We start from the raw sequence: 25,370 nt of genomic DNA, 5'->3' as shown, positions 1-25,370 counted from the left end.
AAGAAAAAACCTCACTAAAAAGTGATATGGGTAGACAACATAGGCATAGAAACTTTGAGTCTTAAACTGGGCAACTCTGTGTGCACCAAACTGCCAGGAGTGAGGAATAAATTCACGTAACCACCACAGATTAAAAATTGGCCAAAACAAAGACCAAAAATGCCATCAGTTATGACCACTTGGATTTTGTCTTCAGCATCTGTAAGGGTTTTCAAGCCTTTGGACTTGTGTTAAGCTTTAGCATGTGGAACTCCTGCACACCAAGGAGCAACCATCTGAAGCTTTACATGACGTTTTTGTAAGTCCTATGAGGAACAGCTGTGGGAGCTGGGGTTGTTTAGCCTGGAGAAATGGAGTTTCAGGGGTGACCTTATCACTCTCCACAACTACCTGAAAGGAGGTTGTAGCCAGGTGTGTGTGGGGGTGTCCTGTTATCCCAGGCAACTAGGGACAGGACGAGAGAACATAGTCTTAAGCTGTGCCAGAGGAGGTTCAAGTTAGCCATCAGGAGGAGTTTCTTCACAGAAAGGTTGTCAAGCATTGGAACTGGCTCTCCAGGAAGGTGCTGGAGTCACTGTCCCTGGAGGTGGATGTGGCACTCAGTGCTATAGTCTAGTTTGACAAGGTGGTGTTTAAAGGTTGGACTCGATGACGTCAGAGATCTTTTCCAATCATAATGACCCTGTGATAATATGACAAGTGCTGCGAATTTGCTTATGCTAGAAGGATGGTCACTTTGATCTTCCCTTCGTATTTCACATGTTCTCTGCAAACCCCGCGTGCTCCCTGTCTCCCTCTGAATTACTGCGCGTTATGTTTTCTGATTTCAGCTGATTTCCGCTGAAACGCACGTGTAACAAAAGACAGGAAACAAAACCTCTAAAATTAAAAAAAAAAAAAAAAATTCCAAAGAAAGCTGCACTTGTTAAGACTCTCTGCAGACAGGACCATGCCGCGCCTCTGCTGTGCCGCACTACAACCCCCTGCCATGATTCCACCCCTCCAACCCCCCCCTCCCCTGAGAGGCCGCGCCCCAGCCCGCGCGCGGGCAGGAGGCGGCGGGAAACCGCTCCCGCTGCGTGGGAGGTCACGTGACGGCGGGAAAGCGGGTCTCGCGCTTTGAATCGCGGGTGCCGCCGGGAAAAGGCGGGCGGGAAGGGCCTTTTCCGTCTGTTGTGAGCGGGAGGCTGCCGCCCGTGTTGTCCCTCCTGAGCGAAAAGTCGGGAGGAGTGCGGGTGGGTCTTTGCCGCTGAGCGTGCCCCGGCTCTCCCCTCTTCTCCCAGGATGCTGGTGGCGTGCGGAATGCAGCGGTGTCACCAGGAAGCGCTCAAGAAGAACCGGGTGATCCTGGCGAAGCAGCTCGTGTTGTATGAACTGGTGCAGCACATGGTAGAGAAAGACATCATCACCCCGGAGATGGTGGAGATGATACAGGTACGCGGGGTGGGCTCGCTTGCGCCGTGGCCATTATTTCTGACTGAGCTCGGTGTCGTTCTTAGCAGTGGCAGTATGAAAGAAATCTCACCTGTGTGTTACCTGCACATTTTAACGTGATTGCATTTAGGGAACGTGCAAAGCGATGTGGGGTTTGATTGTAGCGTGCAGAAGAACTATGGCAATGTGTATTTTGTCAAAAGTTCACTGTTTGGGTGCTGATGTGCAGTTGCAGCAGGCTGCACTCTGTGGATCGGAGTCCTTTGTTATCTTTTTCCGCCTTTTTTTTTCTCCACTCGTAGGAGCAGAAATAGTACATGTTTCCAAAAGAATACCGTGAAAGCAAGTAAATGAATACGTTATCAACCAGCTTGTTGTGGCACGTTTCACATGAAAAATTTGTGCTGTATATGTGTTTTTGTAAACTGCGTGCAAGGCCCACTCTCAGCTGACAAATGCCGTTCGTTTGTAGGCCTGTGTTACTTACCCTGTGCAGAGGGTGCTATGGAGAGAAGTCATGGGAAATAGCTTGGGATTTCTTCCAGAGGGATGGTAGTGCACTGAACACCATGCAGGATGGAGATACAGGTCTTCAAAGAAAGCAGACTGGAAAGGAAATGACTGAAGTTGCACGGCAAGTGCATCTCAGGACTCAAGTAAGCAACTGAGAGAGTTTTTAGTTCCCTAGTAAAGTTGATGGTCCTGTAATAAGAACAGATTATGAACTGTTTTCTGGGCATCACTGCTGACAGTGTAAACCTGAGACTGATAAGATTCTTGATAACAATGATGAAATAACTTCCAGATTAATTCTGAGTCATTGTCAAAGATAACATGAATCACTTTGCATACTTTGGCTCAGTATCAAAGATAATGACAGATTCTTCGTGGGACCTGTCAAGGATATCAGTGCTAAGTTGTGGGAGATGCGGGCAGTCTTACCTGAAATAGTTCAAGTCCCTTCTTGTACTGCTTTTGGCTGGAATAATTTCTTCACAGTACCTGGTGTGGGGCTGTGTTTGGATTTGTGCTGGAAACAGTGTTAATAATATAGAGGTGTTTTAGGCATTGCTGAGCAGTGCTTACGCAGAGCCAAGGACTTTTCTTCTCGCCCCACCTCAGCAATCGTGCAGGGGGCAGGGGGGGGGGGTGGGGCACGTATCTGTGACAGCTGACCTCAACTGACCCAAGGGATATTCCACAATATTTGCTGTCATGGTCAGCATATAAAGCTGGGGGAAGACGAAGGAAGAGGTGAACTCTGAGAGTGACAGTGTTTGTCTTCCCAAGTCACCTTTTCACGGGATGGAGTCCTGCTGTCCTGGGGGTGACTGAACACCTGCCTGCTGACAGGAAGCAGTGAATGAATTCTTTGTCTTACTTTGTGTGTGTGGCTTTTGCTTTACCTATTAAACCATCTTTATCTCAAGTTCTCTCGCTTGTTCAGTTTTGATTCTGCCCACTATCCTGCTGGGGAGGGAGTAACAGAGCGTCTGCGTGGTGCTTAGCAGCCGGGTCTTGAACAGCAACATTGCTGAAGTATGGGTGATTAGTAGGGATGTTCATTTGATGACCTGCAGTTTGTCACCGAATGGAGAGTGAGGGGAGAGGAAGGAAAAGGGTAAAAAAAAAAGCCCTCTCAAAATTAGAGTAATACCAGAGATAATACTGCTTTTGGCAAGATGCTGCTGTAGTTGAAACGTGTTAAACTGAGAGGTGAAGAAGACTAAGGGAATCTTCTCCTCCAGATGTATTTGAATAAAAGGAGATGCAACAATACTCAGTAAGGGATTATCAGTAAGGAGAAAGGTGTTATGATGGATAAGTGAGGTAAAGAGTAATAGCTTAGTGAAAAAATTCTGCCTAATACAATATACACACATAACTAGGAGTTTAAATGTATATAAACAGCAATAGCAGCCTGAGCAGGAGAGCAAAGGGACTTGAGCTACTGTTGCAGGGTATGGATCTGGAAATTGCAAAAAAAATGGAAATATGGCAGAGGTAGGCAGAAAGCATTCACAGCTGGAACAGTAGTACTGCAAAATATGCGTTGTACTAGAAGGGTAGAAATGAAGGGAACATTTTCAGGATAGTACTAGTCATAAGAGTGCCATAGAGAAAAAGTAAGATACCTAAAAAAAAAATCACTTGAATGGAAAACACTTTGTCTTACCTTTCATTTTTCTGTTGTAGGTCTGTGAATTTTTAATATTCTTCCAGTCTCTGGCTCAAGTGTGAGCAAAGGTCTTAGAAGTACTGCTAGGTAGGCTGTTCTTGAAAATGCATTCTGATGCCAATCATCAGGTACTTTAGTGGAAACAGGAGGAGCCAATTGGCACTGTGTCTGATAGAAGAGCATAGATTTTCCTGGATATTATAACTAATTGGTGTTATATATATATATATATATATATCTCCCCCTCCTCCTCCAGTAAGTCAGGAAATCAAGATCGGAATAAATAGTTACATTCTAAATCATACTGTCTTAAAAGCACAGCAGTGACATTGATCCTGTGAGCTTGATTTAAGATGAACAAAAGAAGAAAATGATTCTGGAGCTCATAAGGAGTATGAAGAGTAAGTAAAGAGTTTAGGTGTACATTGGAGAAGAATTAATAAATAGAAGCAGCTTCCTTTGATGTCTGAAATGTGGGGAGATAGGAATGAATTTAAATTGGGTCATTCACAAAGATATTAAACAGTGTGAGTTTTTTTCCACTATATACACTTTGAATAAAGAGTAAAGAAAAAAACTGTGTTTTCTTTGTAGTGAAGATGATGTAAATAAAATTATCTAGGTGAAGACCCAGAAGAGGGGAATTTTGAACACAGAGCAAAAACAAGGTGGAAATAAAGTGGGATAGTGGAAACAGCTGTTTTTAAGGCAAAGTCCAAAATCCACTTTATAAATGCCGCCTTCTCAGAGCATCAGATGTTCTTCCAGAGCTCTAGGATGGACCTTCAAAATGGCAGATAAGGTAGCAAGAGCTTTCTCTTGCTCTTTAAACGATTGGAACACTCTCTACTGTAAGCAAAGACTGAGACTATGTAGATTTGGAAATATAAATACTCTGTGTTGATCACTAGACAGTAATGAAGGGATCGCTGGTTTTGACAAAGTGATAATAAATTTGCTTAGAATGTTTGTAAAATATGTATGGTCTTTTCACAGATTTTGTGTTTATATTCTGGCTCAATAAGACTAATATTATGGAATTTTGACAGAAATGCAGAATTTGTTTTACAACCAGTTCCTGTTATGCAGATTATCAAACCCATCCGTGAGGGTACAGAAATAAATTAAGGATGTATTGGAAAATAAAATGAAAGAAGTGTGTCTTAGGGAGTTTTACTTCTGAATGTTTGCTGAACATTATTTAGTGTAATCTAAATGTGGTGTTGATGTGGAGGTTAAATAAAGAGGTACAGCTTTTTGGGTGTTTAATGAAAAAAACAAAAACAACTTATTTATGATATCCGGTATTTTAGGATGTGATTTTTGGTGTCTTTTAGATTTCACAGGGAAGGTTATTGTATAAATTATACATTTTGTTGGCAAATGCCCTGTTAGTATTCTAACAAATAGAACTTGACAATGTTTAACAAATACATGAATTTCATTTTTGATGGATAATTTTTCACTTAGACTAGAATATATTGCCTCATTGGTCTAAATGTTACAGTCTGTACATACCAAGTACCTTTCTGGAATTGACTGTTTATAGTAATGTTTTCTGGAGGATTTGAGTATCTGCATGTGACCATAAACCATTGGATAGTATTGGATGGTATTGTGTTTTGGACTCTTTGTGTATTCAATGAGGAAAAATAGATACTATTCCAACAGTAACTGGAAGTAAAAGTTTGGAGAGAATATGGTGTATTCCTGTGCATGGTAATGTATGAATTGTTGGCTTGTTGTATTGTTATATACTCTCATCCTTGAGCAGATAGGAACAGAGGAGTGTGAACAAAATCATCTAGGAAGAGTGTAATAATGGATCTAGCATAGATAAGCATAGTGGTGAAATGTTTATCTGAAATTTAAAAAGTAGTTGTTCTGATAATTCATTGAAAATTAATTGTGTTGGGTATTACATAGAGTGTGGATTTTGTTTTCTTTTCCTCTGGGTCTAGGCAAAGTCTGGGAACTTTGAACGAAATGTGGAATTCCTCAATTTGCTGCCCAAGAGAGGCCCTAATGCTTTCTCAGCCTTCTGTGAAGCTTTACGAGAAACCCAACAGCAGCATCTGGAGGCAAGGATCTTGAAGACAGTGTCCGACCTGAGCCATGAGATTGCAAGGGTATAATAGTTTTTAAAAAATAAGACGAGTGGACTGCATTTCAGATTGGGTTGGGGACAAAGGACTCTGTCAAATGGGGGAAAAAAACAATTGTTTACGAAAAACAGGATGGGATTTTGTTGCAAGTTGAAGCTTGTAGAAGCCTAGTAAAAACAGAGAGGAGGGAATTTGGGAAGAAGAGAATTTTCATTCTACCACCAATCACAAGGTGGAAGAGACCTCTGAAGGTCGTCTGGCCTGACTCCCCTGCTCAAGCAGCATCACCTTCAGCAGGTTTTCCAGGGTCATGTCTGGCTGGTTTTTGAATATCCCTAAGGATGGAGACTCTGCAACCCCTCTGTGCAACCTCCTCCAGTGCTCAGGCATCCTCAGAGTAGAAAAGTGTTTGGTGATGTTCAGAATGGAGCCTCCTGGGTTTCAGTTTGTGCCCATGGCCTGTGGTTTTGTCACTGGGTACCACTGAAAAGAGCCTGGCTTTGTCCTCTTTACAGCTTCCCTTCAGGTATTCATATGCATTGATAAGTTCCCTCTGAGCCTTTTTTTCTTAAAGCTGAGCAGTCCCAGCTCCTTCAGCCTCTCCTCATATGTGAGGTGCTCCAGTCCCTTCATGTTTGTGGCCTGTTGTTGGCCTCTCTCCAGTATGCCCATGTCTCTTGTATAGAGGAGCCCAGAACTGGACACAGCACTCCAGATACAGGTTTGCCATGGCTGAGCAGAGAGGAAGGATCACCTCCCTTCGTCTGTGCTGCTGGCAACATTCCTCCTAATGCAGCCCAGGGTACTATTTGTCTTTATGCCAAGCACACATTGCTGGTTCCTGTTTTACATGTCCTTTACTGCCAAGCTGCTTCCCAGTTGGATGGCCCCCAACATATATTGATGCATGGGATGGCTCCTCCCCAAATGCAGGACTTTGAACATCTCTTTCTGAACTGTACAGTGTTCCTGGGTGTTCTTGCATCCATCATGTTGTTAATGGATGCCATCATTAATCCAAAAGCTGCAAAGAAAATATTTTCTCCAAATTTTTTTGATTTAACATTTAATGGTTCTCTGAGTAGGAAGCTACTGAAAGCTAGTCTTGACTATGGAGGAAAGAGATACTTTTATTTCTTTCTTTTGGTGTTTTTATTTTCACCTTTTCACTCTCTGTGGTTGTTAACATTGAACTACAGGAAGAATTTTGCAGATTCCATATTCTTAGTGCATTGGCAAGGATGGAAACTCTCATTAAGCGTATATTCTACAAAGGAATGGAGACAAGACACTTCTGAACAGAGATGTTCCCTTATTAAAATATAGGATTTACACTCTTCTGTTGTTTTTTGTTTTCAGTTGTGCTTTACTATTCAAACAATGAAATCTTGACAGCAGACAAAAATATAGGAATCACTGGACAAATTTTTGGCCAAAACAAGGAGGATATGATGACCTCAGTGTAAGGTTTCCAAACTGAGAATTTGGGTAGAAGAAGAGATGAGCAAAGAAAGGAAGGAGTTTTATCTTGAGAGAAAATGCTGGTGCCTTGTCATGATATTTTGTTTGGATGTGAACTGTAGTATTATTTTGAAGTCATTTTTATGTGTAGGTAAATGCATGTATCTTTTTTCCATGATAACTTAAGGCTTGTACCATAGATGAAAACAATAGCTGTTTTATGCTACTTTTTTAATGTATTTGTTGGATGTCTTGTAGCTTGAGCACTGTCATGGATCAGATCTTCCATTCCCTGTGAGTGAGTCCTGTAATTCAAAGAGACCACGCTGGATTGGTGAGTTGTGTGTGACTTTGTGGGTACTTGATTTGATGTCTATTTGGCTGCTTCTAATTTCTTAATAGTCTCTTAATTCAATTCTAGAAACAAGCTTGCCACCACTTTGCTCATCCCAGGAATACAAACTTGACAGATAAAGAGAGTGATTTACGCTAGAAAATGGAAGTGAAATAGTATATTGGAAGAGAGAACCAAATTAGTTTCTAGTCAGCTTCATTTACTCCTACAGGAAATTTTGTTGCTTAAAACAGTACACGTCAGTAAAATTTTAGATTTTTCAAAGATTTCCTTTTTTGTTTAAGATTTGTAATAGAGTTTCACTGAACTAGAGCTGTGACAAGATACTGATTTTGGGCAGTACGCCCTAACTTTAACTTATTACTTGGAAAAAGCAGTCTAAGGCCTTATGTGTGTTACATGAGCACAACTTGGTTTGCTGTAGCTTCTGTCAAGGGCAGCAAATCAGCTTTTTTTAACATGCATTTGTGACTTAGACCAGGGAACTGTTCTAATAAATAGTTGTTGGAATGAATCTCCTCACTAGTATTTATGTTGCTTGTGGTAACGTCTGGAGTATTCATTTTCCCTAACTATTTTTTGGAGACTTTTTTGGGTTGTTTTTATTTACGTGCAACGGTTTTAGGGTTTGATTGTTTTGATTTTTTTAGAGCATATATTCCTGCAACCAGGAAAGCCATACCTCAAAAGGCTGAAAAAGAATTTCAAAGGAGATTGTGAATGTCATTAGCTCAGTTTCTTCCAGTACAGAGGAGTGTTTACGTGCAAATGGCAAATAGCTGATTATCATTCCCCTCATCTGCTGTTATTCAGAGAAAAGTGTTGCAGCAGATTAAAAAAAAAAAAAAGGCATTGCACTTTGTGAAAGTTAGAAACTTCTCATTTGATCACTTATGCATGTGTTCAGCATGGGAAGCCTTTTATGAAAGGAAAAACAGTATTTTGTTTGAATTTTTCTAGCAACATTTTGTCAACCAAACTGTGAAAGGGATAACATACTGTGCGAAATGACAGCACAAGGCTCTAATTTTAGATGAGAATGGTGTTTTCATTCTGTAGACCCAAATTCACTAGGCCTTAGATAAGTCTAGCCCACATACTAGCCAAAAAACAAGTCACCAATTAAAATAATAATAAAAAAATACCCTTACAGTATGTTTTTTCTGCTGTGTTTCATTTTGTGTCTGTAGTCCCTGATCAAACAAAATTTTTAGGGGTGGGAATAGTATAATACAAAAATATGCCTAAGAGAATGTAGTTCAGAATTTGCAAGTTACTTCCTTAATGCAGAGACTTTGCGGTTGAAATTTATTATTATTGATATGTTTGCCTTACACAGGACCAATGGAAGTTTCCTTGGATAATGGAGATGGTCACTCAATTCCTCCAGTGAAATACTGCACTCCTGAATTTTATCGTGATCATCAGCACTCGGTTAGTCATTAACAGAGAAATTCTTAAGATGTGAAAGTTGTGAGGTGTTTAGTCTATCAGCTGAACACCTGCTACTTAAAATTTTTGAGTTGAAACCCTTCACTGGGATGCAGATCAGTGCTGTGCTATTTGTGTAACTGAAAGGTGTTACCAGTCGTGATCCATTTGATGTAGTTGTCATTTACAAGTGTCAAGAAATTGTTCTGTAACTCTATACAAATTTCTGCCTCTATTTTTTGTTCATGAAGAGCTTGGTGGAATGCCTTTTGTTCTGTTGCTCTGTGTAAGCTGTCAGTATTATTGCCTCAGATTTATCTGTCTGTGTCCTCATCTTCTGTATAATGACACGCTCTGTAAATGACCATAAGGTAGCAGAACAGCATTTCAACTAGTAGTCACAGACTTGGCTGTTTCAATTGTCACCTCTACCTGAAAGAGTCCTTAGGCTTAAGAACCAGGTCGGGATTCTGTGTTGGGTAGTACTAGGTAGAACATCCTGAATTTCTAATCTTCTGCTGCAGTGTTTGGAGTTATGTAGGTAGTCTAATCACTTTTTGTTTATTCTGTTTGTAAAGCATGGGTTGTGGTGGGGTGGGCTTAAGGAATAAAATTATTTTGTATAAAGGGGCAAATGCTTCGTTAGGGTTACACAATGTGCTAACAACACTTCTGTCAGAGGCTCTTTGTATAGCAAAACAGAGGGGTTTTTTCTCTCTGTGTTTGTTTTTGTTTGGTTGTGGGTTTTTTGGGGTTTTTTTTGAAACTGTCTGTTGAGGTGACCTGATTAATAAGCAGTGCCAGTGTGAACTTGACTGGCTCCTTTTACATCTATACCTGGGTACACCTTATTTGATATTCTCCTTTGGTATTAAATTTTACTTCCAATTTACAGGAGTATTAGTAACTGAATTGCTATTGATTTGTTGTTGTTAAATTGGTAGGGACAAAGGGGGAAATTAGTTTGAAGATACTGCTCTTAAACTAGTTCTTTTCCTGTTAAGCTTTTTGCCAGTCACGTAATTTTCAAGGTCAGTGCCTGACAGTCTCTTGCTGTTACAATTGCCCTCACATGCTATTTTACATCTCTGTCTGCTCCCAACAGCAATTAAGAAATACTAGCTAAATGTTATGAAGTGTTCTTCTAGTACCATTGATAGGGATGGTGGAAATATGTGGGGCCCTGCAGGGGTGAGGGTGAGGAAAGGGGAAAAAAGTTAGCAAGAGCTAATTCGCAGTTTGAAATGAATAAACTGTGTTTCTTTTAAAAGGAGAAATAAGGCAAACCAGTCTAACAATAATAGTATCATAGGCTTATCAGTTGTGGAAGCTTGCAAATACAGGAATAGGGTATCAAGTTGGTATGTAGGGGTTGCTGTTCTACTCTAACACACTGTTATTTCTTTGTGTAGTTTAAATTTATCGATTTGAAATCTTTTTCTCAGGCATACAAGGTGGTATCAGAGCCCCGAGGCTTAGCACTTATTCTCAGCAACGTCAGTTTCAGCTGTGAGAAGGACTTGGATTATCGCAAAGGGGGAGACGTGGACTGTGCTTCCCTGGAGATGCTTTTCAAGCACCTCGGGTATCGAGTGACTGTTCTTCCTAATCGAACTGCACAGGTAAGGAGGTGGATCCCAGTACTTCACAACTGGTAGGAATGAAAGTTTGTAACTGTTACATAATCATCGTAAGATGTTCCCTTTGGTGTGTAACTAAGCTTTGAACGGGAAGGTGTGAATTATCACTTATGAATAGAAAATAAGGCTAAGTGGGATAATGTCTGCTCACGTACTGATCAATATGAGGAAGCTTGGAAGGCAGAGCTCTTACAATGGAAAGCAGTATTACAAAGGACCATGAGAGGTACTACTGCAGTCTGACTCTAGTACAAGGTGCAAAAATTTTTAGACCACACCTTGCATGTGTTTTTAAAACACAAATGAATGAAGTGTACACTTTAGATAGACTTTTACAGTGTTCTGCTGCCCTAAAAATTAAACTTTGCAAATACTTGATGTAGTATTTGCAAGTGTGATGTTTTCATGTCCTTTCATTGATGAAGTCAATTGTCGTCGTATTTATCAGTGTTCCAGTATCTGTGCAGTTAAGTTCCACTTTTTCAGTCTTTGCTTTGCTAAAGAAGAGGCTGTGTTTCACTTAGGAAAGTTAGTAGTGTTCCGTGACTAACTTAATCAAGCCGCTATCCCTGGGAATGCAACTGCTGCCTTTTCCAGCTTCATTTGTTCTTATTTCTTTTAAATCCCTGTGAACCCAAGTGGTACAAAACCTGTTAAAGAGTGTTTTACTCAAGAAAGCAGCTTTTGCAACATTATAATAATACTTTTGCACCTGCCATGTTGTCAGAGTTTGTAAAGTTTTTCAGTTAAAATTGTTTATTGACCACTAGTGTTACCTGAAGTCCCAGAATAGATATCTGTTAAGTTGCTCCAATATACCAGTCAGACTCAAGTGTCAGTGTAAAACCTTTGTAAAATACCAGTTAGTTTCTTCTGTGTTGAATCCACATGTACCAGCTCAGGTACTTGCTGTATACCCCTGTTGGCCAAGTGATTCTTACTTCACAATGTCATACTTAGAACTGAATATTACATAAAAGAACAAGAGCATTTTGCTGGTTTTTGGTGTGGGTTTTTTTTTTAAATAAAACACATCTTTTTACTACAAACTTGTTCTATGTAGGTGGTTTGTTTTTTTTTTTTTTTTTGTAAGAGGAGGGACCGGTTATGTTTTTCCATGAATATTGACTCGCATTCCCTGTGCAAGTCTGGAAAGGATTAAACAGGTTTTTTTATTCTGTTCCAGGAGATGCAGAATGCATTGGAGAGATTCTCCAAGCTGCCAAATCACCAGTATGTGGATTCCTGCATTGTAGCTTTGCTTTCCCATGGTGTGGAGGGTGCGGTTTATGGTAGTGATGGCAAGCTACTACAGGTATATTGCTGTATTCTGATGTGGTGTTGTAGGTTGTCTCTAGGAAAGTACCAAGAAAGAAGGGGGGAAAAATTTAAAAAAAATGAAGTGATGGGAGACTGAGGATTCACATTTTTTTTTAAATGGAAAAAATAAGGGCTTGTGAGAAGAAAAGGGCAGGAGTCTGTGAGTGGTCTGGAAGATAAAGACTGGCGAGTATGGGGAAATTATTTCATTCTTTCTGTACAAGTACTAGGTAAAGTGCAAGAACTCAAACTAGCAGTAGCTGGGATAAAGGATGGGGAAGGGGTGTGTTTGTCACATGCTGAGTTTGGAGATAAAGGAGAAAATACCAAGACTGATGAGGTAATAACCAAAATACAGGGAAGCAAGGTGAGGCTGGGTTTGGCTTGTAGAAGGCTACGGTGAAGAATCCTCTTTCTTCTCTCAGTTGCAGGAGGTTTTCCGGCTCTTTGATAACGCAAACTGTCCAAATCTCCAGAATAAACCTAAAATGTTCTTTATTCAGGCCTGCCGAGGAGGTGAGTGCCCAAATGCTAAAAGTACTTGGCATGCCATTAAGGCTCGTTTTGCACACATGCACACCCTCACATTCAACTTGCTGTCATCTCTCCTGTTTGCTTCTCTCAGGTGTAAGTGGGACCCATATTCACCTCCCTCTGCCCTGCTGCTGCCACTGCATCTGTTGCTCTGTAAGTGTCTTTTGCTCTGCATGAGGTGTGTGCATTGACTTGCAGACCTCAGAGCACCTTAGTGACATAAAGCTCTGTCATACCCCACTCATACATTGAGGCTTTCTCGTACTGTGCCTGCATTAAGGGGAGTGGGGCATACGGTGCACAAATTGTAGCACAACATGGAGAGGTACACTGGCACTGGGATCTTGTCTGAGATTGTGTCTTTCTCTTCATCCTCGATGTGTTGCGTCTCTTGTGGTTGTCTCTTGAGCTGTCAAAGTTGGTTCCAAGTATTTTTGGGGTTTTGTCTTCTTTTTTACTTTACCCTAACCTGTTTTCAACCTCAAAATGGCCATTCTTTCTACCCTATTCCTCATACTGTTAGAGAATTCTTACATGCTAATGTACAGAACTCTTTCCTTGATTCTCATACACCTGTTCTTTTTCTATGCTTTGTGGTTTTTGTCTTTTTTTTTAATTCTCCTATTCCTTTTCCTTCTTTTTGTAACTAAACACATATCTGTAAACTAACCACCTTTTAGATCTGCTAATGACTGAATTTTTCCATCAAGTGTTTGGACTTTCTGAGATCGCTGTGAAATTGCAGATGCTCCAAAGTGAAGTTCTGTCTTATGGTTTTGTTTTTTCCCCTTGTGATAGCGATTCTAGTGTATATGCTCTTTCCCCTGCTTTTCCCTTGTTCCTTGCAATTGTCCTTTTTATTTTTATCAAGCTTTATAGTTTGTCCTCTAGCCAAGAGGATAGTTCATTCACCTGTTATCTAACCTTGTTTAATCCCAATGCAGGGAAAAAACCTAAAGTCTACGTGAAGTATTTTGGCAATCAGAAACATTCCAATCCCTCTAAGTATTTGGAAATATTGTAACATGCATGTTTACAATATGTAATGAATGTGATTGCTTTCCTTATGTTATTGAACGTTTAGATACTCTTGAGCAAATGTGAATGCACAGACTCAGTGTGGAAATAAGTGTAATGAAATAATTGGTAATTAGGTTTATTTGACTGTAATGTTACCATAACAAGTCTGTTAAGACTAACAAATCAAGCTTGGCCTTTCTATTCCCAAAAAAGTTGCAGTTAAGAAAGAGTGGTAAAGCTTGCTATGCGCAATACTTTAGAACTGGGATACTCCAAAAGACAAAGGACTGAGACTCGAACAACTGAAAGGGAAAACTCTTTCCTCAATTAAAAAAAAAAAAGAAAGGCAAAACCCTGCCCTTTCTAACCTCTTTTAAACCTTGATTAATAGTTGGAGGGGAAACCCAGTTACAAAGTAATTAATTGTCAACAAAAATGTGTACCCTTTCATGTTAGCATTCAAAGGTTAGACTAGCCAATACAATTTTTTTTCAAAAACAGCATTTAAAAGACTGTATAAATAGTATGGAAACTTTAGAATAGTAGTAAATCTATCAATGCCATGCAAGTTAGCTGGAGCTATTTGAAACAAAATGAGAAATGCACAGGTTATTCTTCTTCCCTAATGTTATGTAGTAAGCCTGCTCTATGTTCTATTAATGGCACATTAAAAAATGTAGCTAAAGAAGATTCAGTAAAGTGTTAATTTCCAAAGAGCTTTTGGCAGGAGTCTACTAAAGAACTGAAGTAGTCCATCTACAGTCATGGATCAAAAAACAGTGGCTACAGAAAACAATGGGAAAAGTTTCAGTGTGACATAATGTAACTCTGAAGCTGCTTTATATCTGTGTTTAGTGTAGTAGTTGATCCAGAAGAGTAAAGAACTGTGCTAAGTAATGGCAAATGGGTAGTTAGCAGTTATTTAAGTCAGTTGGCAAAATACCTATCTGGCAGCTTCAATAAAATGTGAACAGACTAGATCAATCTGTGTGGCTGTTATTGCTGATATAAATTAGAGGTTAAGTGTGCAGAGGGTTAGTGTTTTACAGGTTTTAGTTATGTTGGTAAGTTGACTTGAGTGGTGTTTGAAGACAAATGCACAAGGAAGATGTGTAATTCTGAAGCTTTAATAGAAAAAGTTTTGACTTTTTACATAATGGGATGATGGCAGCGTGAATAATATAGCTTGACTGTAAAATTACCTGAGTCTTATCTGAAATAACAAACACCGTAAAAAACACACTGAATTTTTAAGAAGATAGAGAACTGAAGGGATTTGGAAAACTGTGATAAAAGACATGAAAAAAGTGTGGTTAAAAATGGAAAAATTTGCATTGCTGCCTTAAAGAGATGAGGAAGAAACTTAATGGAAGTCATTTGAGCTATGGAGCATTATTCTAGGCTATATCTAACCTGTCAGATAATCACAGTCCTCCCACTGCTGCTTTCACTTTAGAGGAAAAGAACAATGTTACTGACTTATGAACTGACCATTTCCTGTGCATAATTATGAGATACCACTGGTGCCACTGCCTGTAAAAGGGTTAGAAGTCCAAATGTACTTCTAAGGCTTGAGCTGGCATCAAAAACTAAGAACCATCATAACAGGAAGGCCTTTGAAGTGGACACTTTCATCTCCTAAGACTAGTCTGACCCATGCTGTTAGGAAGAAAGTAGAATAATAGATTCTCATCTTAAAAGTAAAGGGGGTGAGAAGGCAAAATTATATAAAAATGTAGCTTTAATTTTCTTACAACATATCTGAACTATCAAAGTTATCACCACTAAGCAATTAATCTAGATTATAATGGAAACTCTGCATCATGTAAAAAAAATTTGAGAATATCTATACTTTTACAGTACATACTAATAAATCTTAGAAAAGGCATCAAATACTCTCTCAAGATTTTAAACTAATCTCCATGTACTTGAGTTCTCATATTTGGGCTCAGATTATTTTGCATTTTACTGCTGCACAATTTATGCTTTTGATTAATATAAGCAGTATTGTAATCAGGTTTTAGAACTCGGTGAGATACTTGGTCCAGATTTTCTATATGTCTTGGAGGTCGACCTGAGCAACTAAAATTATAGCTCTTGTTTGGGTTCTGCAGTAAATAGGTCTTTAGCACTGCAAACTGCACTAGACATTTTTGGATATTTTTAAGGTAGGTACAAGTGGAAAATCAAAACTTTATGGCTAGGCATCAAATCCTTCCATGGACGGTGGAGAACTGTCAGAAACGTCTCTACTTTCGTGGTTATCCCATGATCTGCATAGGAAGAGGGAGGAGCAGAAATCAGCATGCAGACTAAGTCAGCTTAGGTTGAGCAGTTGTTGATATCTGCATTAGTTTATGCAGAAGGACTTTCAGATGAGTTTTTAAAACAGCTGAAGAAGCTTAAAGTTCATGCAAAAGCTTTCTGCTTAACAGCAGTTGTGGCATTGCTGACCAGAGCCCAAAACTAAGGAAGTACAGGAAAACTACACCCAGTAATTCTGGATAATTTCTTTTCCCCCCCCCGCCCCTCCTTGTTTGTTGCCACCACAGATACATTTGACCAGGGAGTGGATCAGAGAGATGGGAAAGAACGGTCAGATTCCTCAGGCTGTGAGGAAAGTGATGCAAACAAGGAAGAAAGTCTCAAGCTGCGTCTGCCTACATGCTCGGATATGATCTGTGGATATGCTTGTCTGAAAGGTACTGGGTAGAGGCCCTAATTGTGCATAAAGAGGTTTTATGTGTCTGTGTTCCCCAAAAACTTCATCATAGACACTTTCCTTTCAGGCACTGTGGCCATTCGAAACACCAAGCATGGATCCTGGTATATCGAAGCTCTCACCTCTGTGTTTGCAGAGGACTCCCGAGACACTCACGTGGCTGACATGTTGGTGAAGGTAAGCAGGAGTGTATTCACCCTCCCACTTTTACCTGGTTTTTGAACAGCCTTTCAGTGCTTCAAAATGCTAGGATTAGTCTACTGTTAAAGCAATTGTTCTTGCCTTGTTTGTAGCAAATTTACTATTTGTTTCCCAGTTCGTATTTATTTATTTATATGCAGATCCATAGCAGTTTAACCAAAGTAAAAATGCTGTTTCTTGCACTGCTTTTGTTTCACTTGTGTGGTCACATGATAAACTTGCAAGAAGAATTAATCTTTCTTGCCAGGAATTACTTTTCTTCTATAGAAATAACTTTCTTTTTCGGGTGAATTCATTCCCTGAACAAGCACACCACATAGCTGTAAAAGCTCTAGTACTCACATAAGGTAAAGGTTGAGAAAATCGGGGAAGAAGGAGTGAAGAAAGCAGTGTGATCACGGCAACTTGAGCTGCTGTGGAACTGCACCCTAGTTCTTTCTCCTTCTTATAGTTTAGAGAGGCAATACAAAGAGGACTACTTAATATGTTAAACAGAACAATCTATGAGTACAGAAAACGATGACATTTTTCTTCTATCTTAATCCTTCCAGTCATTTTATTTTTTTTATTTTTTTTAATATCACATCTAGGTGAATAGGCAAATCAAGCAACGAGAGGCTTATGCCCCAGACACAGAATTTCACCGCTGCAAGGAAATGTCAGAATATTCTAGCACACTCTGTCGGGATCTTTACCTGTTTCCTGGTTATCTACCAGGAAAATAACCTTCTGTATTTGAAGAGGGATACTGCCAAACCTGAACTTTGACTATGGATGTCTGCGTTTTTATTCTTATTGACTGTGACATCAGATGTGCAAGCAAGGAATGCTTCTTCATCTGGCCAGTCCAATTCTTGCTTGATGTGTTTTTGTAAAATATTCTGGCAACTCTCTTTGTAATCTGATTCAGTTCAGGGTTTAAAATTCTAATATTCTGATTTGCTTTGTATGTATAGAAAATGATGGAAAGAGGATCAGCACTAGAATTTGGAAGAAGTGGGAACATCCTTTGGAAGGAGATGTGAGGACATTTATAAACAAAGTGAAAGTGAAAATGGACTATTAGTACAACTTTTAAAAAAAGTTAAGCCTTTCTGAAAGGAAAATTAGTCATAAAATGCTACTTATCTTATGCTTGTATTTTAAAAATTTTAAATACTTTCTGTGTGGTTCTTCATACAGGACAGTTTACTACTGTGTATATTAGAAAAAGAGCTCCCTTGTGAAGGAGAATCCTCCCCCTCTTTAAAATGAAAGGTTATGTTCTCAGTATTCAGCACTTTCCTACCCATTGTGATCACTTAAAAGTCTATTTTTCTACATTCTTTCTGTAGCAAAGTTATCAAGAGAGTTACAAGACATCCCAGAGTATCAGCAAAACAAATAGAGACCTAGACAAGTCTGCAGAAACTGCCCCAGAAATAGTTTTAAATCTATAAATTGTAGATTAGTTCCCCATAGTCACAAGAATGAACAATTGCATGGAATATTATTTTTCAGGAATTTGTTTGCCATAGTAGTTATGTGTCATGACTGACAGCATTCAGTCCACCAACTTCTCAGGAGTCTATAAATTGCACTGTACAACTGAAGCCCTGAAGCCCTACAGCCTTGAACAAAAGGATTGCTTGTTTTTTTTTTAATTAACAAAAATATTCAAGGCAGCTCTTTACAGTCTAAGTACGTTACTTAGATTATTTATCACTGCAGTTTGTTTCCCTTTTAAATGAAAGGGAAGAGTTTCACATTATTACCCTATTATGAGTTTTCTTTCTTCAGCCATGGTCTTTGCAAAGCATAATCTACCGCTTCTTTTGAAAATTTCCTTCGCAGTCTCTTCAAGCTGTAGCTTGTCTCTTGCTGTGTCCAATTGCAGTTACTCCCATTTGATGTGATGTGGGAGATGGGCATTTTTCTGGTTTTGTGGTAGAGCCTAAATCCTGGGATACTGGATTACATATGGACTACAGGCTGTTCACTTGAGTCTCAGTCTTCTTCATTTTGTAGTAGTAAGCTGGCATAGTTCCTGGTTTACTCCTTTTCTAATGTAAGTGTGGCTTTTAAAATATTTTTTTTCAGGATAGAATTATGAATAGGAAGCACAAAGGGATATGAAGGGAGGCTGAAAAACTAGGCATATGCTTTTTTATTATTCTACCTAGGAAAATGAAGGCTGAGTTTCCTCCAGTTGACAAAGGTGCATCATTAACATTTATCTTACATTTATCTTACACACAATGTGATAAACGGAACAAGAATCATGCTTGCCAATTGGTGCCTTACTCTGAAGTTTAATATACCAGTTTAGAGGCTGTTGTACCTTCCTGGAGTATTAACAGTCTTCCTGAGTGCTCCCTCTATGAAATGGTGCAATATTTTACAGATAGGTATATTGATGAAGAGTCCACTCTGATGGATTGATTAAATTTCTGTAGGATTGCATCAAGTTGGATTGTCACTGCCACTTTTGTATATTCTTTTTGTATACTTGTATTTTACTGCCTTGAAGCATTAAAATAAAGAATTCTTGTTTGATTAATCTGTGCAGTATCTTCCATTTGGAGAGTCAGACCTCTGTGCAGAAATGGAGGTTCTATATAAAAACAACTTCACATAATTTCTTGAGATAGTACATCCCAGAGGCACTTCTGAACTCTTAGGCCTGCTACTTGCTAGCTGCAACCAGTGTGAGTTGCTTGTAAATTTTGATAACACCTGAGCTAAACAAAGGCTAATACATTAATAAAGACATATGAGGTAGAACCACCAAGTAGGAGGCTGATGATGTGCTTCAGCACATCAGAAAATTTTGGGCTTGGTGTTCTTGCCAAAATGAATGGCTCCTGAAAAAAAGGAGTCTTGGAAGGAGGAAGAGCCCAAACAGAAGGTGAAGATACCAGCTGGAGGAAAAATCCTGGAAGTGGGGGGAATATCCAAGGAATCAGAGCTGCATGGGAACAAATGCCAGGGGATGCCCAGAGGCCAAGTGGAACAGCTGTACAGCACAGAACCAACAGAACTTTCTGTTCCTCCTTCACAAACAAGCAATGAAAGCCAATGAGTGTGAAATAAGAAGGTAAAAGCTCTGTTTTCATTAGTTCTAAAATAATCCCCAGTATCCAGATCCACTAGAGGTTGCCATTTACCATGTCATTTGTGACACCTAGAAGAGTCTGAGTTCTGTTTTTAGTGAAGGAGTACATTGGTTTTGTTAATACTACTGAATTCTGATACAGGAAATCTAGTAGTAATATTAGCACTGGAATTACCAACATCTACTTGTGGAGAAAGTGTTTCTAGTAGTCCAGAAGTTGTAGTAAACAAGATGTTTGTATTTTCACAGAAGTAAGTTTTGAGCTACTAGTATAGTTTAAGGAATTAGTTTTAATAGTTGGGATAGCTGACAAATGTTAACAGCTTTACATTTTGTCTTGAAACCTAAAGAATGAGGCCAAAGATTTTTTTTATGGGATGGGGAGTGAAAACAGTAAACGCAATGATGACAAACTATTTTAAAAATCTTAAATTGTATGAAAATATTTATTAATTATTTATAAATTGTACATTTATTTAAAATTCAGTATAATTAATGAAATTGTAATATTAAACTGATTTTGTTTCCACATTTACCATTATTAAAAGTAATAGGTACTCAAAGGATCCGACTTTATAAAAATAGTCATTGGTCCCCTTAAAAATTAGGATGTACAGAATGGTACTGAAAGAGGGCATGCTTTCCAAAACATGAAAAGATTTGGGTAACATCTTATAAATAAAATTTATGCAAAACTGAGACTCCTAACATACCCAGTACCTGTGTTGTGCAAAGTGTTCTTACCCTTCAGGGTATGAGAATTCTTCACTACATCACAACACTAAATTATTAAGTTAGGAGAAGAAAATGCAAGAAAAGAAGATACTGTTATGTAATAGATGATGTCATCAGCATATGCATACAGAAAACAGTTTCTTTAAAAGGAAGGGAATGAAACAAGGATCTCCAGAGAAGTTACAACCAATCATTGTCACAGGATCAGCAGCCTTGGTGAGTCTGTTTAACTAAGAGTGAGCTATGTCCTACTCAGTGCAATTTGGCCTGGTGTTGCTGCTTTTACCAGTCCTACACACAGAATTTTCTCTTGTGAAGGTATTCTTTTGTTTCCATTCATCTGCATTTGGTACCTTGTTTATGGTAAGTGTTATGTATAACTTGGTCTTTAGTATGTGGTTTTGCATAAACTCTTCCGCCTGCATGCACAAATTCTTAAGATGACATCTGTGTAATTCATTACCTCTTTGAAAGAGCTCACAGTTGTACTCATTTCTCTAACTTAGAAATATAACTGGAATTGCTATTGTTCAGGCCATTAATTTTTTTTTTATTTTAATTTTCTTTGTCACTCCTGAAAGTTTTGATTTGCAGCTGCAAAATAAGGATGAACAGTTACACCTCCCATAGAAATCATGCTTTGACAAAGGTAAGCATCATACTGTATTAAGAAAATACTTAGATTTGGATTTTTTTATGCTCAGTTTGTAAAGAAAAAACACAAACTAGCTAGCTGTTAGTCACTTGTAAAGTGACTTAGGGTGAGAAGAAGAGGTCACACTGAGCACAGGCTTAAATTTTCTAAATCAATTTACACAGAAAAAGCAGTTAAGGAATGTTACAAACTGCCACTGCCTCTTGCATCTCTGGCTTGGGTATTCCTCCTGCCCAGCCCAGAAATCCTGGGCTTTATGCCCGGGCAGGTGCATTCAGGGACATGTACTGGTCCTATCCTAGAGGCTGGAGCATACACTTGGGCACTCCTGTTGCTAAGACCACAGGCCTGGGCTGCCTACAGCCCTGGTCTGACCCAGTTAGTAGTGCCAGGTCTCCTCACACAGGTCTGACCTGTAGCTAACACTCTGGGCACCCCTTGAGATGATCCAGAGAGCTGTGGCCGCTCCAGCTACTGATGCTGAGACCCCACTTGCTTCAGCTCCTGTCCCCAGAACCCCAACACCCCTGGTCTGACTGCAGTTGCTGACCCCAAATTCACTCATGCCAGTCTTGCCAGCTGCTGGCATCTCAAACTTACAGTGTCATATGCATGGGATAATGAGATTTCGTGGAAAGATAATGAAGAAGGCATTTGATATGAAGATAGGACAGACATTGACCAGCTTTGGTTTTCACAAAGCCTGTCCCTTTCCATCTGTTTCCCTTTTTGTTCCTCCCCAACCCTTTTCCTTATCAAGGTTTGCATAGTCCCGCAGACTTAGTTCAAATCCTTATGTTCCTCTTGTTTCCCTCTTCATAATAGTTAAAAAGTCCAGGCTGGACCTGTCCAAAGCTGTGGCTGTAGTTTTCTTAATGGCCTGTCAAATAGTGACTAGATATTTGGTCTTTTGCATGATTTCTGTTCTCTCTCTGTCTCTGAGTTCTGGGTCTCTGTGGTGTTAGTTGTGGCTTCCCAACTTTTGCACTTAAAAAGTCCTTGACTGAATAACCTTAATAAAGGAGATGCTTTCACCTTTCACATAACCTTACATAACCCATCTTTATTTAGTGGGAGCAGCAGCTTAGGAAGTCATGACGTTGCTCTAAGTAACTGCTTTGCCTAGATATAGGATTTATCATTTTCCCTGAATGAAAAGCTTTACAGATAGCAGATAAAAAAAATGAGCAGTTGTCTGTGAAAAGATCTGTGGCCTATATTATCTGCTTCTTTCCCCACACACTTCTGTGCTTGCTGCTGCCTCAGGGTACAGCAGACAGTAGCACTGACTCAGCTGAGGATGTAGCTGTTGCTACAGCTGCTCAGTGCTGTTCTTCAAGGCAGAAGCACGCAGCAGCACCCTGATTTTGTGCTTTCTATACTATTAGTTCCACCTTGCTTTTCTTGTGGCAAAGGCCCAAAACACACAGCAGGGTAGGACACAGGACCTCCCTACTTTGCAACCTTGCAGATGTCCCAGAATCCTCAAGAGCCCACAAACCCTTCCTGACTGTGCTGTTGAACAACTTTGACTGGATTTAGGTATAACAAAATTTGGTTGAGCATAGTTTTTTCTGTTGTCTTCTATATTCCCATGTCATTTCTAGTCAGAGATTAAGAAAAAAACCCCACCAACTTTAAAACAAGAATAAAAACATGTCTTTACATGAGGGTGCCTGAGCACTGGAGGACATTGCACAGAGAGTTGCGGAGTCTCCATCCTTAGAGATACTCAAAAGCTGTCTGAACATGGCTCTGAGCAACTGGCTCCAGGGGCGCTGGTTGAGCAGGGAAGTTGGGCCTGATGACTTCCAGAGCTCCCTTCCAGCATCAGCCATTCTGTGATTCTGGATGAAAAGACACTGAGTGTTGGTTATGCCCATGGATGAAGGTATTAAGACTGTGAGGAAGGCTGCTTATTCATGGTGAGGTAACGAGCAATAATGGATGTGCTTTAAGAAAAATTACGTTAAATGTGAAGACAGCTTGTAATTTATATAAAGAATATTCTTCCACAGCCAGCTAGGAATACTTGCCCTCTCAGATGCTGACACTTCACAAAGTTGTCCCTGAAACGAGTTGTAGGAATAATCCTACTGAAGTTGCAGGATGGTTCTCTTGTCTCTAATTTTGGTAATTTTTCTTTTCCACCCTTTTTATCCCTAGTCTCTCTCTGCTGTCAGCATCTATTCTTTCTATGGTCCCCCACCCTTTCCAAATGCAGTGAAGAATGACATTGCCTGAGAGAGGAGAGGGAAATGTTACCTCTTGTTAATTTACTGAGCTGTCCCATTGCCAGGTCAGCAGAGAGAGATTAAGGCAGGGAAGCGGCTGCTGTGTCCAAGCAGACTGAACAGGAGGGGGCAGGGAGTTTCTGGTTACACTCTCCCTCTCTGTCTTTCCCTCACCAGTAACCTTCTCTCTCAGGGTGCTCTGTGGGATTTTAGCTGAAGCCTTGCGCCTGTTTCACTCCATGATTCTGCTGTGGACGGCAGATAGGAAGACATTGTCCTGAACAAACCCTAATCCCACAGGACACTGTTGCTGGGGATATGACTGGGGATGCCTCTCCAACAAAAGCGTTCAGATACCAACAAACACTGGTGAGTACAATACCTGCAGCAGGACAGAATGTTTCCTACATGATAGCTGGCTTCCGTTCTCTGCTTAAGGGGCTCAATGCTTTCTTTGCCTACAAATATCCTTTCCTGTTTGCATTAGACAGACTCTGTGAGAGATCTGCCTGAGAACTTGTTCCAGTAGTGGCTTCCTCCAAGAGAGAACGAGGCCATATTTTCCTTTGCTCAGTATGAAAATGAGAGTTGATCCTAATCCACGTGGATGAAAAATTTACACCACCAGACAAGGAAAAAGGTGCTGGAGTGACTCAGGGCTGTAGCAATGCCTACTCTGCAGAGATGCATAGAAATTCAACTGCTGGTTGTGAATGGGTTTCCTTTTTCCAGACAACCACAGATAAGACACTGAAACCTTTCCCTGCCCTTCCTTGCAGCTCCCAGAAGATGTGATTAGGATTCTGCCATACTGGCTGTTAACAGGTGCTGTGAGAGCATGGAGCATGTTGTCCTAGGACATCTTTTGGGCGTGTCCAACTGGCGTCGGGCACTGCTTTGCTTTATAGGTATTTGGATATGAACTGTTGCACCACTTTCTGCTTTAACTACTTTAAAGAGTTATCACCAACTAGGAGAACTAAGATTTGTTGCATCTTGTAAGTCCTCACACTTTTCTGGGCAAGTGGAGGTAGCAGCCTGTACTGTGTCTAAAAAGCCACTTTGGTCACTGAGGTGAAACATAGCATCATACATTCTAGATTGCCTGTGGAGCAGCACGAAGGGAATCCCAGCCTCTAAAAATGATTAGTGACCTGAGCATGCAAAGTTTTGGTAGCAGTGTTTAGAGACAAATAAGATTGTGTTGAGGCTGAGGAAAGTATGAAATCTCATCTTCTTTAAGCTACTGAAAAGAAAGATGGAGACTTTTTTACCTGTTGCTCTATGGTGTCTCTTGGGCACATCCAAGTAGGGTCTTGTACTGCTTTGGTTTACAGATATTTGAATGAAGGCTGTTGCTACACTTTCTGGTTTCTGTTTCTAGAATATCTGATTTACTAAGGAGAAGGTATGATTGTTTTTGGGAGCAGAAAGCTGAGCTGAAGAACAGGAGAGTAGCTTTCAGTTCAAAATTCTCTGCTGCTGAACACTGCTCTTGTGTAGGACATAGTGCCTTACAGATGAATGAAGAACTGTATGATCTTTGATGTGACCATATAGCCCTTTATGACTGAAATATTGATTTAAAATTCAGACTTATGTAATGAATGTAAATTTCTGAGTGCTCCAAATAGGCATATCACAAGCACATGCCCTCAGCTCAACAATGTTTTACTAAGAGCCCTATTTATTGCATATAAAGTACTAACATTGCTGAAGGATACAATCATTATAGTGGAAAGGCTGGATTATGATATATTTCATCTCCGGCAGCCTGACTTTGTTGTCCAATACAAAAAAGAGTCATCCTCACTGTTCGGAGTGAGTGGTACCAACACTGGGGCATCAAGACTGAGCCTAATATAGAACATAATGGGACTGCAGTGACCTGTTTGCATAGTAAACAAACTTGTAATGATTGCATAAGACACTGAACTGTAAGGAAATAATAAAAACCTGAACAAAAGCAGTGGTAAAGAAGAGAGCATGGGACAGAAAAAGATGCAGAAATAGCAAGTATGCTATTTGGATAAAATGTCTATATTTCTTCTGCAAATGTAACAAACTCATGAATATCTACAGTTTTCAGTTTTAGGTTCTTTAGGGTAGAACTAGACTAGTCAGAGTATTTAGACTAATGAGAGTTTTCTTGAATGTGGGAAGACACAACTAGTACTAGATTTCTTGAGTTCAAAGATCGTGGTCTGTATTATGTGAGCGAAGGCAAGTCGTTGACAAAATATTTGTATA

The 25,370-nt window shown here is 39.8% G+C and overlaps 2 protein-coding genes across 2 annotated transcripts in view; both read left to right on the top strand.

Moving 5' to 3' along the window:
* The first annotated feature begins 1,126 nt into the window (after positions 1–1,126).
* On the top strand, positions 1,127–18,937 carry CASP2 (caspase 2). Its single transcript, XM_027653453.1, has 10 exons — positions 1,127–1,434; positions 5,575–5,742; positions 7,438–7,513; positions 8,874–8,968; positions 10,411–10,587; positions 11,792–11,920; positions 12,351–12,441; positions 16,032–16,181; positions 16,269–16,378; positions 16,993–18,937. Exons 1-10 carry the CDS (start codon positions 1,285–1,287, stop codon positions 17,125–17,127), a joined length of 1,281 nt encoding a protein of 426 aa, XP_027509254.1. The 5' UTR covers positions 1,127–1,284; the 3' UTR covers positions 17,128–18,937.
* Positions 18,938–23,304: 4,367 nt separating this feature from the next.
* CLCN1 (chloride voltage-gated channel 1) overlaps positions 23,305–25,370 on the top strand; it is a 56,473-nt gene continuing 54,407 nt past the window's right edge. Inside the window, exon 1 of the mRNA XM_027653422.1 lies at positions 23,305–23,489. Within this exon, the coding sequence (XP_027509223.1) occupies positions 23,439–23,489 (51 nt within the window). The 5' untranslated portion in view covers positions 23,305–23,438. The remainder of the gene's footprint in view (positions 23,490–25,370) is intronic.

The sequence above is a fragment of the Corapipo altera genome, unplaced genomic scaffold, assembly GCF_003945725.1.
Source record: "Corapipo altera isolate COAL_440 unplaced genomic scaffold, ASM394572v1 61, whole genome shotgun sequence".
NCBI lineage: Eukaryota > Metazoa > Chordata > Aves > Passeriformes > Pipridae > Corapipo > Corapipo altera.
Note: the sequence above shows the minus strand (reverse complement) of the source record. Positions and strands in the feature narration are given on the sequence as shown.